This window comes from Epinephelus lanceolatus, chromosome 14 (genome assembly GCF_041903045.1).
Source record: "Epinephelus lanceolatus isolate andai-2023 chromosome 14, ASM4190304v1, whole genome shotgun sequence".
NCBI lineage: Eukaryota > Metazoa > Chordata > Actinopteri > Perciformes > Serranidae > Epinephelus > Epinephelus lanceolatus.
The window spans coordinates 44,634,747-44,649,494 of record NC_135747.1 but is presented as its reverse complement, the minus strand read 5'-3'; the positions used below and the strand labels follow the sequence as shown (position 1 = coordinate 44,649,494).

The 14,748-nt window shown below is 44.2% G+C and overlaps 1 protein-coding gene across 1 annotated transcript in view; it reads left to right on the top strand.

The window, feature by feature from the left end:
• The window catches only part of adcy5 (adenylate cyclase 5), a 115,109-nt gene that overhangs the window by 59,737 nt on the left and 40,624 nt on the right, over positions 1–14,748 (top strand). Inside the window, exons 2-3 of the mRNA XM_033617496.2 lie at positions 958–1,107; positions 3,180–3,301. Of these exons, the coding sequence (XP_033473387.1) occupies positions 958–1,107; positions 3,180–3,301 (272 nt within the window). The remainder of the gene's footprint in view (positions 1–957; positions 1,108–3,179; positions 3,302–14,748) is intronic.

Here is a 14,748-nt window from a genome sequence, read left to right as displayed (position 1 = left end):
CACATTTACATACACACAGAAGCAGCCCAGCTCCTCCTCACACAGCGTCACTGTGTCCTTTTACAACATGGAAGCTGACTTATTTCGGTTTCTAGACGCCGTGTGTCAGTCTCAGACGTTCCTTGTGTGATTTTTAAATATGAGCATGCATCGCTGCAGTGTGTGTGTAATATTTACCTTCATCCCTGCGCTCTGCCGTCACCGCAAAACTTTCCTAGTCTGACGTCTTTTCTTTTTCCACAGACCTACCTGAGAGGTCAGGTGTGGATTCAAAACAAAAATCTTTGCTCACACTCTGGCTCCAGATTCATAAACAGCTGCATACATATATTTCTGAGTTAAAAATCTCCATCATCAGTCACCAAAATGCGGTGCACCTGTTTGGAGAGGAGCCAGACTTGTTCTGTCCTCAGCAGCAGCCTTTACTCCATGTGAGAACATTAGTATTTCAGTATGATGTGGAGACACTTTACACCTGTGTAGTAATGATGCTGTGTAATCAGCGTTGTGATAGGCCACACCTGTAGGGTTGCAGCAGTATACCAATGTCAAGGTACGCCATGATGTAAAAGTTGAGAGAACTAATCCTTCTGAGTTCATGGAAAAGTCTTTTATTTCACCTCTAATATATGTGAGTAAAAACACAACTGTTGATTTGAATCTTTTAAAGTTTTGTTCAGTGATTTTTCTTCAGACCATATGAATATATGTGACTTCAGAATATGTAGGTGTTAGATAGAGACAGCAGCACCTTAATGAGCTCCTTTGTTGAGCTGCAGAGGAAGGTTAATGTTTAACAGGGCAGAAAATCTCTCAGCTGGATGTGTGTAATTAGAAGGACTAATTGTGTGTGTTCATAAAGCAGCTGTAGTTTATGTTGGTTCACATCAACAGGAAGCAGAGAAGAAGAGAAATGTCCCCAGTCTCTAACTCACTGTCCCTCACCGTCCTCCACAGATAGTGTCCAACGTGCTGATCTTCTCCTGCACCAACATCGTGGGAGTCTGCACCCATTACCCCGCTGAAGGCTCCCAGAGACAGGCCTTCCAGGAGACCAGGGAATGCATCCAGGCTCGCCTCCACTCCCAGAGGGAAAACCAGCAGCAGGTGAGGTTCATGGAGGCAGGGAGGGAGACATTAGAGACGGCAGCAGGCACAGTCCAAAAAGCAAACTGGTGATTAATCACATGTCTTGTTTCTTAAAGGAGAGACCTCACTGAAGACCTGTGTCTGAATTTTAAACACTCAGCTCGTGTGGCTGCTCCTCTGTAGAAGGCTGCAGCTATGAAATACTTTTCACACAGTATCAGATCCTTTATTTAAGACATGTGACACATATTTACTGCTGTTTTAAAGGAACAATAAATGTTATAGACAGACTTTCCATTCACAAAAACATTTAGGAAGGTCATGCATGTATTGATATTTTCAGTATTTAAAAATGGAGCCACTTGTTGGGAAAGACAATCTCATACGCTCACTGCAGGCACATGTTTATATGAGACTAACTCATGTCACTTTCTCACCATTCTCGGAAGCCATCGGCTGTATTCGGCGTCTGACTTCTGGCAGACGGCGATACAGCTTCTGGGAGCAGACCCCCGATTTTTTGGCATTCCGGTTTGATTTGGGCGGAGGAGGCGAATTTCCGTTTCCGACCTCCGTTTATATATAAGTAAATATGCTGAACCATTGCGATGGATTCAGAGTTTACAGTGACGCCAGTTATGTTCCGCCTCGTTAGTTCACTGCACGGACCGTTTAACCTGGCAACGACTGCAGCCGGCTCAAACGTGATGGGTCAATATCACGCAGACTACAAACAGCCTACAACCAGAAACCAGGGCTCTTTTGCTCTTCTTCCAGAGGCAAGATCTCCGGGGTTTGCCTACAGACTCTACATTCACTGAATGTAGAGTCTGTATATAGAGACTATACTTTCTGACAGACTGATCATGATTTGTGTTTTGTCATATTATTAAAAAAACTGATGCATTTTCTATCCAGAGCCGTCAGTTAACTTTCTCTGTCAAACCTAAAATACAAGTGAGGGGCAGCTGCTTGATGTGCACACAGACTATGTAAATAATGGGCGTAGCCGCCGTGACATCAGCCACTGGTCTGTGAGCCAGAAGTGACCATATGTGGACACAAAGGCAGAACTGACCCAAAAGGCTTTTTTTTTTTGTCATCCTTAGAAATTGGCTCACGATGAACTCCAAACTTCTGGGACTCTCCAGTGTGAAATATTTCCAAATTGCTGACATCTGGTAATGTTACACTATTTACCAGATATCAGTTCTTCTTCGCTGCTCTAAAACAGTAGTTCCTAGTTGCTGCACAGCGTAGCTTTTTAATTAGGCTACTGTTTCAGAGCGGCAAAGAAATATTGATTTCTGGGAAAACTCTGCATTTTGTCCAGGTGTGAATCTGCTTTAAAGTTTATAAACTAATTACATGGTATCGGATCAGTGCATAGACTCGTGCACTCACTGATACCAGATCCTGCAGCTCCAGCAGTATCAGATGTATTTCCTAAACTGGAATCAGTATCAGAACATTTATCAAATGCCTAATGAGACTTTTTTTAGACGACAATGTTTCAGTTTCACTTTCATGAACTGAAAAACGCTGAAATAGTGACAGCTGCAGCTACGCCCATACTCCGTAACTACGGTTACGTTACCTAACAAACGTTGCTTCTATGGTAGAGACTTGTCAACAAACGGCACTCACCTGTCATGTGAGTCAAGACATCATCTTTATTTCTACATGTTAACATGGAGGTCTGTGGGGACTGACTCACTCTTGAAGCCAGCCTCTAGTGGACATTAGCGGAACTGCAGGTTTTGCCAGTTGCAGGTTGCCGCTTGGTCACACACTAAAACTCTACACAGCCCATCAGACACTTCCCCATCAGCAAAGCATCGATCACAGAGTCCCACAAACTTTTTCAGAAGAAGAGGAAGTTAAAGCTTCAGCTCTGTGCTGCAGGATTTTTCAGCACATTTCACATTAAATCACATTAAATCACAGGCAGACAAAATTCCACGAACGGTTGTTGGTATTGAAATCACTACGTCAGTCACGCTGCGTCGTCTCACACAGACACACAGAGCCTCCACCTCTTAACTTACCTTCCACTTATTAACTTACTCTCCTCCCACGCTTTTCTGCAGGAACGTCTCCTGCTCTCAGTGCTTCCCCGCCACGTTGCCATGGAGATGAAAGCCGACATAAACGCCAAGCAGGAGGACATGATGTTTCACAAGATCTACATCCAGAAACACGACAATGTCAGGTAACACCGGGGGCGCTCAGGAGGGAGAGGAGGTGGGATGATGAGGGCAAACAGAATCAGCTCATACTTCGTGTTACCTCACTACAAGACACACACACACATTGAGACACACACACTCTGCTGCACTTCTGCTTAGGAAAGTTATATTCAGTGCAAACAGCTCTGCTTAGACAGAGCTTTTCCTCTAAACCTGTGTTGAGCGAGTTTCAACCTTCAGACTGAAACAAACCCACAGACGCTTCTGTAGTATTACGTTATATTAACTTATCAGGAGCCCTTTTTAAACAGGAGTTGTGCCAATTTGCAGGAAAGCCCAATCAGTGTTTTTTCAGCATTGGCAGTATAAAAACAAAATCAGGGAGTGCAGCAAAATGCCGCCTACCTACTTTTGTTTATACAGAATGTGCCTTTTTCGGGGCAATGGGGGGCGTGAGCAAGTAACAAAACGTGTAGCTCAGCGTGTGACGTAAACAGTGACGTGGGAGGGAAGCCGCGGCTGGTCAGTCCTTCAGTGATTCTCTCGTAAGTCGGCCCGTCCTTCACCGTCCTCGTCATCTGACGGTTAATGGCCTCTTCGTTTGTGAGGACAAGGAGGGCGCGCAATTCCTTGTCTCCCCAGTTGCTCATCTTTACAGTGTCTGTCAGGTTTGTGTTTCCCTCTTGCTACTAGCTGCTCGCTAATTCCTGCTGTCAGCTGTTTCCTGTTTATCCACCGCCAGTGGCTCGCACGTGCGGCGTCATCAACAGCTCCTCCCACAAGTCATCAACAGCTCCTCCTGTTGCAGAAGGCCGCCTCGGTCTGTTTAAACTAAAAGGGTTCCACCAATATGTCTACCCTACGAGGCGGAAAATTGGGCACCTCGGATCAACTCGCCAATCCGGCTCTGTGTGTCTAAACGCTCGCAGCTTGCCGGCAAAACGGCCGAAAATCTGGCAGTGTAAAAGTGTCCATAAATGAGTGTTGTGGAAAACAGTGACGTCCTCAGCTACAGAGTCAATGATGAGTTTTAGTTTTGAAGGTGCGACAAGATCTGGTTCATAAAGTCCAAGCTGGTGTAAATATAAGTGAAACACAGGTTCAAATCTCTGCCTTTGTTGTGCAGTGTCGACACAACTGGACCCAAAGCGTGACTCACACAGCTGCTCACTTCAAAGTGGATTTATTTTCAGTAAGGCAGGAAGGGGTGTCCTGGGCTGATCCAGGGCAGGCGAGGGAAACAGGTTGGCAGGCTGGAGTGGCGTGTAAACAGGTGGATCACTTCACTTCTGTGTGTCTTTATTCTCACACTTATATTCTGTCTCTCTGTGCATCTGTGTTGTGTAATAAGCTGCTGGTGCCTTAACTTCCCCCATCATCCACAAAGTATCTCTCCGTCTATCTAAACACTTGTTGGTGCGTATTCAGGAGGCAAACTCACGACGCTGTTTGAGGTTCACCTTCACGACTCTGATAAGGAGGCAGAGGTGTGTGTGACACAGTGAATATAGATCACACATGTTTCCAACAGTCTGCACAGTGGAGAATAAATGTTTGGAGTCACGCTGTGTTCGTTACAACATTTACAGGTTTGGTGCAGCAGTACTGTAAAATAAAGCGTGATTTAATCCAGGTTAATCCTGAATGGTGCAGCCCACCCACGAGTGCGGGCAGAGGAGGAGGAGGAGGAGGAGGAGGGAGAAGTGCAGCCGTTGCCATGACAATAGGCTGCATGGTATTTTCCCAGAGTATTTTTCACCTGTCCCTTCGCACAGTATCAGAAACCATCCAGAGTGGAATATAATACTGTCGTCTGAAGATCAGAACAGAGTCTGACCTTCAGCTGCTGTTCGCCGTCAAGCAAACAGACAAAATACAGTTTCAGAGATTTAAGTTTCGTCTTTAATTAATCTGTTTTCACTGAGAATAAAAAGTCTGGTTCTGTCTTTAACGCCTGTTTCAGCCTTGACTACAAAATGTATAGACGTTGATTCCAAAAAACACAATTTGTGCTGATAAAAAATATCAAAGTTCCAGATGCAGGTTCACTTTGTTTCAACTGTAAAATCATCAGAGGGAGGTGACAGGAAATGACATCTCTTCTTCAGGTGTTTCAGCTGATAGCTCTCGGTAGTGGTTTGTCAGACTGAACATGTGACATGATCTCTGTAACAGCACCTAATCTAAAGACCTGAACCTGTCCACATGATGTTCAGGGTGTTACTTCAGATGATGGCAGGAAGTGTCTGTGTCTGTAAACAGAGGTGGATCTACCTGGACGGGCACAGGCCCACCTGACTGACTGATTACCCACCCTGTCAGATTCATGACAGCTCAGTCAGTCAGTCCTAAAACAGGAGCACATCATGGTTCTGATGGGGTGGGCAACCTGTCAGTCAGCAGGTTGACAGATAAGCATCAGGAGGCACTAATTCTCGTGTCAGGTGGAATCATACCTCTGCAGAGGAAGATAAACGAGCGCAGGTCAAACCTCAAACAGTGAATAATAAGCTAGAGCTCAAGATGGAAACATGATCTTTCTGTTTGTTTCCAGTAATTATGTGAGGAGTTAGTCTCCCTCATCGCTCCTCACTGCTCTCCTCCTCCTCAGCGGAGCAGAGACGTATGTTTTTGTAAGTCTTTATTTCAAACAGTATCAAAAGAAAACATCAGAATCACGAAGAGTCGTAAAGATGGAATGATGCATGTAGTGTTTCCTTGCTCTTGGAATTTAGCAGTGTTCAGTTTTACAGTCCTTCAGTATTAATAAATGCAAACTGTTTTCAAATATGAATCTCAGAAAACTGAATCTCTCCACAGACACTGCTGTCAGTGGTTATTGCTGATAGATAAGTGCTGATGTTCACAGATATTGATCCATCAGCTGGTCAATATTAGCCGTTTCTCCTCCTGATGATAGTTTTAGAGAAGAAAAGAAAAAGCTTTGAACGTAAAACATATGTGTCGTTCTCTGAGCAGAGCCGTCCACTTATTGGAGATATTACAGAGCTGTGGCCGCAGCGTGCACACAGCCAGTGTTGGCACAATGTGCGTTTAATGACTTACACAAAAACTTTCCCTGTGGGGTCACCGAGTAGCTCAGGGGTCAGAGCAGCTGTCCCATGTACGAAGGCCGTGTCGTTGCCACAGCAGCCGCAGGCTCGACTCCAGCCTGTGGCCCCTCGCTGCATGTCGTCCTCCAGCGTCACGCTCAAACCTATCCTGTCAAATAAAGGCTCAAACCCCAAACCAAAAAAAACGTTCCCTCTTGATGATGAAAAGGTCAAAGTTGAACACAAAATACTGAGTTGAGCAAAGCCTTTGCTTTTCACTCATCATGATGTCATACAGCACAGACTGAACTGTTCTTTACAGGATCTGGTGTATCTTTTCATTTAAAAATGTGACAGGTAGAAAAAAGTGATTTAAATGAAATATCACTATTTAAGAGCTTTAAATAATAATGTGTTACAACAATGTGATAACAGTCGTGTATGTGGAGGAGCTCATGACCCCTGTTTCTGGTGTCAGATGTGAACGGCCTCCTTGACCTTCCTCTGGTCGTCCTCTGACTCCGCACTGATGACTCTGACCTCTGACCTGTCGATGCTCTGACCAGTTTTGGTGTGACGTTCAGGGACAGCGTTTGTTCCCAGTGTGTTGCATCCAGGGTCCTCACAGAGTCACTATTTACAGCACTCAGGTGTGAATGATGAGGCTTCATGAGACAGGAGATCATATTAATCTGTGTAACCGTGCTGAGCAGCTGTGGTCAGGTTTGGCACCACCCTGTGGACTAACACAACACTACATGATGGTGACACAAACTGTAGCCGTCACAGTCAGGTGGGAGCTCAAACTGCGACACATAAGAGGTGCCGTTGAATCTTGAATCATCACTTTGACGTGTCCCTTTGAATCCACAAGGGTTTGAACAGCAGGTCATGTGATCTGGAGCCGTCACACACGCCAGGATCATTATCAGGAGTTATACTGTTTATGGCCTGAGTTTAAGAGTTCACTTCAGAGTGCAGACTGTTTTTGGAAAGTTGGCTGCAGTGAACATTTCTTAAACTTCAGGGACATGTGACAGAAAATATTCTTAGTGAAACCAACGAGCAGCGAGCCACATGAGCACTTGTGAATGAGCGTGTCGTTCGAATGTTTAGACTTTATAACAGAACAGTTGTGTCTGAGATGAATCCCTGCCAAACACCACAAGACTTTGAATCAGCTTTAGAAAGACTAAAGTGTGACTCCCTCTCACATCTGCAGACACTGTGAGCTTTACACAGACTGCAGATCCTGCAGGGTCACTATTTACAGACTACAGCTAGATTCATTCTGAGATTATTTCCCATCCTGCTCCTGCTGCAAAACATTACACCAAACTCCCTTTGAGAAATATGACTGTCTTCCTGGTTTCTACTTCCTGTTTGGTGCTGCAGAGAGTGCAGCTATTGGCTGTTGATATTCACGTCATTGAACTTCAGTATTTGCACGAGCTGAGACTAAAAACGTACAATAATATTAAACATGTTTGATTTTGTCAGAACATTAAGATAATAAAAAGACTGAGTCTCATATCCGATCACAGGAGCACACACACTGTCTGAGGTCTAACTCGTGACTTTATTCCCACATTATGAATCTGTGACGGTGATATTGCTCTGACAGTCGTGTGGTGTGAGGCTGGAACAAGAGGCAAACACCAAGAAGGTCATGCTGGTTCAAAGAGGATGTTGTAATTATTGCAGCTGTCAAAATTCAATAACCTGTTACCCGTTCTTACCTGAGAAGAAGTTAGAATATTAATATCTTTATTTGTATAGCATTTATCTAAACAAGGTGACAAAGTGCATGAAGATAAGATTACAAGAAATGTTAAGAGCTCAGAAAAGAGTGTGTGCAGAGGCACAAACAGAACAGAAGGAAATAAAAGTATAACCCAGGCCTTTAAAGGGAAATCTGTTGCATAGAAATATGTTTTAATCAGTGATTTAAAGCCTCAGTGTGTAAAAATGGTGAGTAACAGTGACATCAGCGGTCAAATTCTAGATTGCAGCGCTCACTCGCACTCACTCACCCCTCCCGTCGGGTAAGTGACGGTGGCCTGGTAGGACAAAAAGCCTTGCACAGACAGCAGAGTTTTTCGAGTTTTTCAGGAGTATCTAGTGACGAGGTGAATATTTATTTAGGAATCTAAACCATGTTACAATATGTTATAGCTCACCAGTGAGATAGTTATCTGTGAGATATATGTTAGGAGTGTTTTATTTCTAATTGTTTTGGTAACACGAGCAAACATTAGCACAGTGATGCTAAAATAACGTTTTATGTGATAGTCACGGCACAGTGCGGCAAATATAGGTTGGTACGATTATAATATATGCGTTTCCAGAGTGTTCTTCCACAGGACACAGGGAGAGGAGGAAGAGGGAGAGGGAGAGGAGGAAGACCAGGGAGAGGAAGGGGCAAGGGGGTAAAGGCGGTGCAGGAACGGCCAGGCGAGGAGGTAACGTTAGTGTCTCGGCTACCCAGAGGGAAGAGGAGCAGGAATAAGCAATGCCGATATTCATTTGTGTTTTGTCCCGTCCTCGCTTATCTGATCTTTACTTTTATTTGGTGGCGTGGTTTCCCTCTTACGGGGCAAAACATGTGTGTGCTTCTCCATTTAAAGTGCGACAGAATCATAAAAGTACAAAGCAGGTTCACGCAGAAGCGCCCCGGATTGATCTTCACCTTAACCGTCTCCAGTGACGGCAACTTCTAGGTAAACGCGAAAGGCGAAGCGCGTATATCTCTTTCGGCCACTGTATCCAAATATGGCGATGCAAGAAGGCAGCCTCCAGCAGACCGCGCCCTGCCTGTGTATATATAGAGAAATCATTCTAAGCCTATGAGAAAGCTTCCATTTGTATGTGAATTGCATTACACTTTAGTAAATATATATTTATGAAAGCAATAGTTGATATTTGCTAATAAACAACCTCGTAAATTAGATATTGTAACTTTAAGACAGATAATGTGTTGGCGAGTCTGATCTCCTCAGGCAGAGAATCCCAGAGCCTCGGTGTCTCGATGGCAAAAGCCCGGTCACCTGTAGTCACCAGCCTCGACTGAGGGACGACTAGTGAGGGCAGACTCGAGGATCTCAGGTCACGACTTGGAACACAGGGAGCTAAACCACGCTGAGCTTTGAAAGTGATTAAAAGAATCTTAAAATCAGTTCTGAAGTTAACTGTCAGGCGATGATGGAGGTGATGATGGAGGTGATGTGAGACCTACGATGTGTCCCAGTTAAATTACGAGCTGCAGCAGCTGAAGCCGAGCTGATGAAGATTTACTGAGGCTGTAAACAATGTGGCACAGTAGTCGAGGATCCAAAAGCATGAATGAGCCTTTGTGGGTCAGGAACAGACACAGCTGATTAAATTTTGATAATACTAGTTGGTTCCCCTGCTCATGATGAGACGAGACAAACTGACAGGAGCTGGCTCTTAGAGCTGCAGGAACTAAGAGACAGTGAGTGTTGGTTTGGTGCTGCAGTCCTGCCGTAGGTTTCTCTGTGACTCACAGTGGAGTAGGCGGCACATTAGCTGCATCCGCTAAGCTTGGCTGAGTTCTGTCTGTGGTCATAAGTGTGCAGTTAATGGGTAGCTAACCAGGTGTGACCGCGCCTGTCGGGGAGCGGGCAGTGGCTCTCAGTAATTGGGGCTCTGCTGAGAGGTCGAGGAACAACAGGAAGAGAAGTGACAGCTCCCAGTGCTACAGCTAAAGAGTCAGAGGGGACACAGAGGGGCGTCCAGAGGTGCAGACGAGTCACTGAGGGTCTGGAGCTGCAGCAGATAGACATCAGAGTGTGTGTTTCCATCCAGCTGCCTCTCCTCAGGAGTGAATGTTTTTAGACGAACCATTAAAGGCTCAAATTCATTTCCTTTGGTCCAATGTGAAGGTACAAGTAGTTTCTGAGGAGTTAAACCCTGTCAGGTCTGCAGTAAGTCCAGCTTTGAATCCTGCTCAAGTCTCAAACCCTCATGTTTTGTGACTGAAGTCTGGAGTGTTGAGCTCTGCTGTGTGTCTCTCCATCTGTCACCTCACCTGGGCAGGTGTAGGATCAGCAGCAACGAGGACTCCAGTGCATGAAGTGAACTCAGTAGAGAGCAAAACAGGCATCAGTCTGGATTTCTTTGTAGTTAAATTACAAAAAGTATGTAATCTGTTACAGGTACTGAGAAAATGTGTGTGATGAAATGACAGTGACTGGTGACTGTTGACTGGTGACAATTCCTATCAAAACAGGGCTAGTGTGTGTCCTCCCCTTTCCCTCCCCCTTCATGCTAACACTGTCCTGTCAAAATAAAGGCTAAATCCCCCCAAAAATAATCTTAAAAAATGGTGATTACACAGGAGTCACATCTGCAAAGATTCTCTTTATTAAAAGTCTCAAAATATTCATTTTGTTGCTTTGAATTTCTTCACCGTGCCGTCTCTTGGCGTATTTTCTCAGAACAACTGAGGTCAGAAAGTCAGGTCGGACAAATGGCGTACAGTGAGCTCTCTCTACTTTCAGACTCATCTGACAGTATGCGCTCACGTATTGTTTCTGATTGGTTCTGGTGTTTGAATGTTCACCTCTTCACTCTGATGAGGGAAACAACATGTGAGTGATTATGGGTGATCACTGCAGGGTGTGTGTCCTCCCTCCTGCCTGTCAGCACAGAGTTGCCCAGTAACAGAGTTTGGTTCCCAGACGTAGTGCTCTGTGCCACCTGCTCCTGAGAGCGTGGTGTCCCACTTGTGTTTGTGAAACAACGTTCTGCAGCTTCGGCATCGGGGCCAGAGTGTGTGCTGACTCAGGTATTATGCAAGAAGGCTTTGGGGTGGATGTTTTGACGCTGCTGGGCCGCCCTGAGAGCGTTTGGGAAATCTTCTCAGACAGAACGCTGTGACTGCAGCTGCTGTGATGTAGGCTAGCAGCGCCCTGAGGAGAAAGACATGGAGAGGACATGGCATAAATTAGAGGAGCTGACCTTACCTTTGTTCTCCTCTAATTAAGGCAAGGACAGGAAGTGAGACTGCGCAGCAAACATGGACGGTACGAGTGTGTGATGCAGCTAATTATGCACGTGTGTGTGTGTCTGTCTGTGTGTGTGTGTGTTACATAAGGCTGTGCTTCTGTGGCTGTTGGAGCCAGGCCTGACCCGAGAACTTATCCTCAGTGAAGAGACAGCAACACATGTGCATACAACAAACATGAGCTGATGTTCAGAGACCGCTCATCTAACTGGGGTCAAATATACAAAGAGTCTGACACTATCATGTTTAAATAAAGGATATTTAGACATATAATAGTTTTACATTTTCACTGGATGAGATCAAATCCAGCTTGAAGGGATTGAATCCATCCTAAACAGAGTCCAGACACTGATACTGTATTATTATGTGTTCTGTTTTGTAAGATGAGGCAGATGAGAAGGGATGCAACAAGCTCGTCCAAGAATCTAAAAGAGACAGGAAGGAGGGACATTAAAGGCAGTGTCGGTGCCAGACGAGAGGAGGTCACAGGGTCAGGCGGTGCCAGAGCAGCACAGCTTTGGTTCAGCTGAGATTTGACCCAGAATGGATTTTGCGGTGGTAGTTCTGCAGGCAGGAGAAGGGGGCAGTCTATTTACTGGATCACTGGGTCTGCAGGCAGGAGAAGGGGGAAGTCTATTTACTGGATCACTCTCGTTTGTACTCAGATCGTTTCATATTTTCTCATCTTTCTGCTTCTCTTTACACCCGGCAAAATGCTTCATGTTGCTGCAACTTATTTAACCCTTTAACTTCCACACTTAAAAAGCAAGGGAGAAAATCTTTACATTTCTTATCTTTCTGGGAGAATTTTAACAAAAAATTATGTTTGCAGTATTTTGAAGTCCATTCTCTGACAGACAGGAAGTCAGTGTAAAGACCTCAGAATTCGAGTGGTGTGATTCACTTCCTTGTCGTTGATGAGGACTCGAGCAGCAGCGATCCGAATCAGCTGGCTGATGATAAAGACTCTGTTACAGCAGTCGAGTCGACTGAAGATGAACACGTGGACAAGTTTTTCCAGGTCCTGCTGAGACATCAGTCCTTTTATCCTTGATATGTTCTCAAGGTGACAGCAGGCTGAGTTTGTTACTGTCTTAAGGTGACTGTTGAAGTTCAGGTCAGAGTCCATGACTACACCAAGATTTCTGCTTTGGTGTGTGGTTTTCAGCATTGAGCTCTGACTTTCCATCGTTTCTCCTCGGCTCCAAAAACTACGACCTCAGTTTGCTTTTGTTCAGTTGAAGAAAACTGGAACATCCAGTCGCTGATTTGTTCAACACTTGCATTGGACCACATTCCCCTGGTGACATGGTTATGTAAAAATTTGTGTTGGTAACACATTTTGTTGTTTATCATAATCTGACTCAGTGGAACCACGTAGATATTAAACAGAACAGGGTCCCAGAATGGAGCCTTGGGGAACTCCTCAGACAAGTAATTACCTTTAGACACAAAGCAGTCCCTATCCGTTAAGTAGGAATTGAACCAGTTTAGTACTGAGCCACTTTACTGTTAGTAAAAGCTAATTTAGACTTAATAGGCAGTTTAACCTTCATTAAAAACGTCCACACACATTGGCTACCCCTCATCTCGTCTGTCGATACATACCGTTTATGTAATTATGTAACTTAATGTCAGTTAAGGTGCAACATACTGCTGTCGTCCTGAGGGTGATGGCACAAGCTTTACAGGAAATCCCCTCTGAAAATAAGTCTGTATTCATGAGTGTAAGATAAGACGCACCAACAGAAGAAATCAGTGTCACAGAAGTTGGAAATAAGATTAAATCTTGAGTTTGAATAAAAAAAAGTTCTTCCCTAAAATCAACTTGAAACCAGTTTAAAGTCACCAAACAGGAAGTTCATCACATCACAAATCTCAGCGTAGCATTTTACACCCACAGACATCACTGTCTCTGTCTCTCCATCATCAAAGGATGTTACCGTTCACATCATTTATGTCAAATGTATGACATAAGTATCGTGGTTATATTCCAAATCTGGCTTAATAAATAATGACAGTGCCGTTGTCGTGACGTTAAAGAGGAACAGACAGAGAACAGTTACTGTATAGCTGAAATATCTTTATTGATATGTATTAATGTCTAGCCTTGCGCTTTAGAATATCTTCTGTGAATATCTGTGTGAAGCCTGCTCGGCCTGCTTCTCTGTTTCTGTGGCATTAAGCTAACAAAGTGAGCAACACAGCGACCTGGACGTCACGTGTAATACTGACCTCAGGTTTCTGTGCTTTCAGCTCACATTTCTTTGTCTAACCTGAACACAGAATAAAAACTGATCTGAAACCAGAGAATCACAGATTTATCTCTGAGGCTTCATATTTTCAGAGCTCACAGTGTGGTTAACAGTTTAACCCTTTCATGCTGTCGTCTCTGTTACGTTCAGTTCCTGTGGTTTAAAGTTGGAAACAACATCAGATAACAATGAAGCGCGTCAACTCGTACGCCGCAGATAAAAATAACCAGATGTCCAGTGTCTCTGCCCTGTGGTACTCCACTGTCTCTTATAAAGGAGAGATCAGCAGGACTGAATGTTGCGTACGAGTGAGTGACTCATCACCAAGGTAACCATTAACTGGGACTTAAAGACTTCAGGTCTGTTTCTCAGACCCTCCTTCACTCTGCTGCTGCTGCTGCTGCTGCTGTAGTTTACCGCCCACTGTCACCTCTGATGTTACATCAGGCTGTGGGAAGTGACCTCACCTTCTTCTTCTTCTTCTTCTGTCAGGTTATAAATAACTTCCTCATAACTCAGAGACCACGACTGAGCTTTTACACTGCAACATAAACGTTCTAATGATTTAATGTGTTAGTGAATCTCAAGCTCTGCTGCGAGAAGATTTCTAGTTCCAGGGATATTTCTTGAATCATGCATCTTTCTAATTTGTGTTTATTCACATTTTTGTCTGGCTCCCTTGCTTCTGAAATAAGTTAAACATGAAGTTTTTATGTGCACCAGTAAAGGTAAATAAATAAGAGCAAAAACACTGATACAGAAACACGATTACGCTTCAGTCCAGTTTCCACATACACAGTTAGTACAGCACGGAGAAGTGTAAAATCACAGATTTCTAATGAGTCATCTGTGCTACAATAAATACTCTAAATGTGAGTGTGATACTTTGATGCAACTAATAAAGGTAAATATATTTTATCATCTGAACAGTTCCCAGGATTTTACAAAAGAAGTGTTTTGACCATTTTGTCTTAAACTATTTAAGCTTGCTCATATAAAGAAAAGTGTTATTTATATAACTATATAATTAACTCATCCTAAATTCAGTCCACTCAGGTTTCACCTCCTCAGTCTCTGGACCAGCGGCTCAGTTTTGTTAGATATGGATCAACAGAAGTCCTGAGGGGCAACGTAAG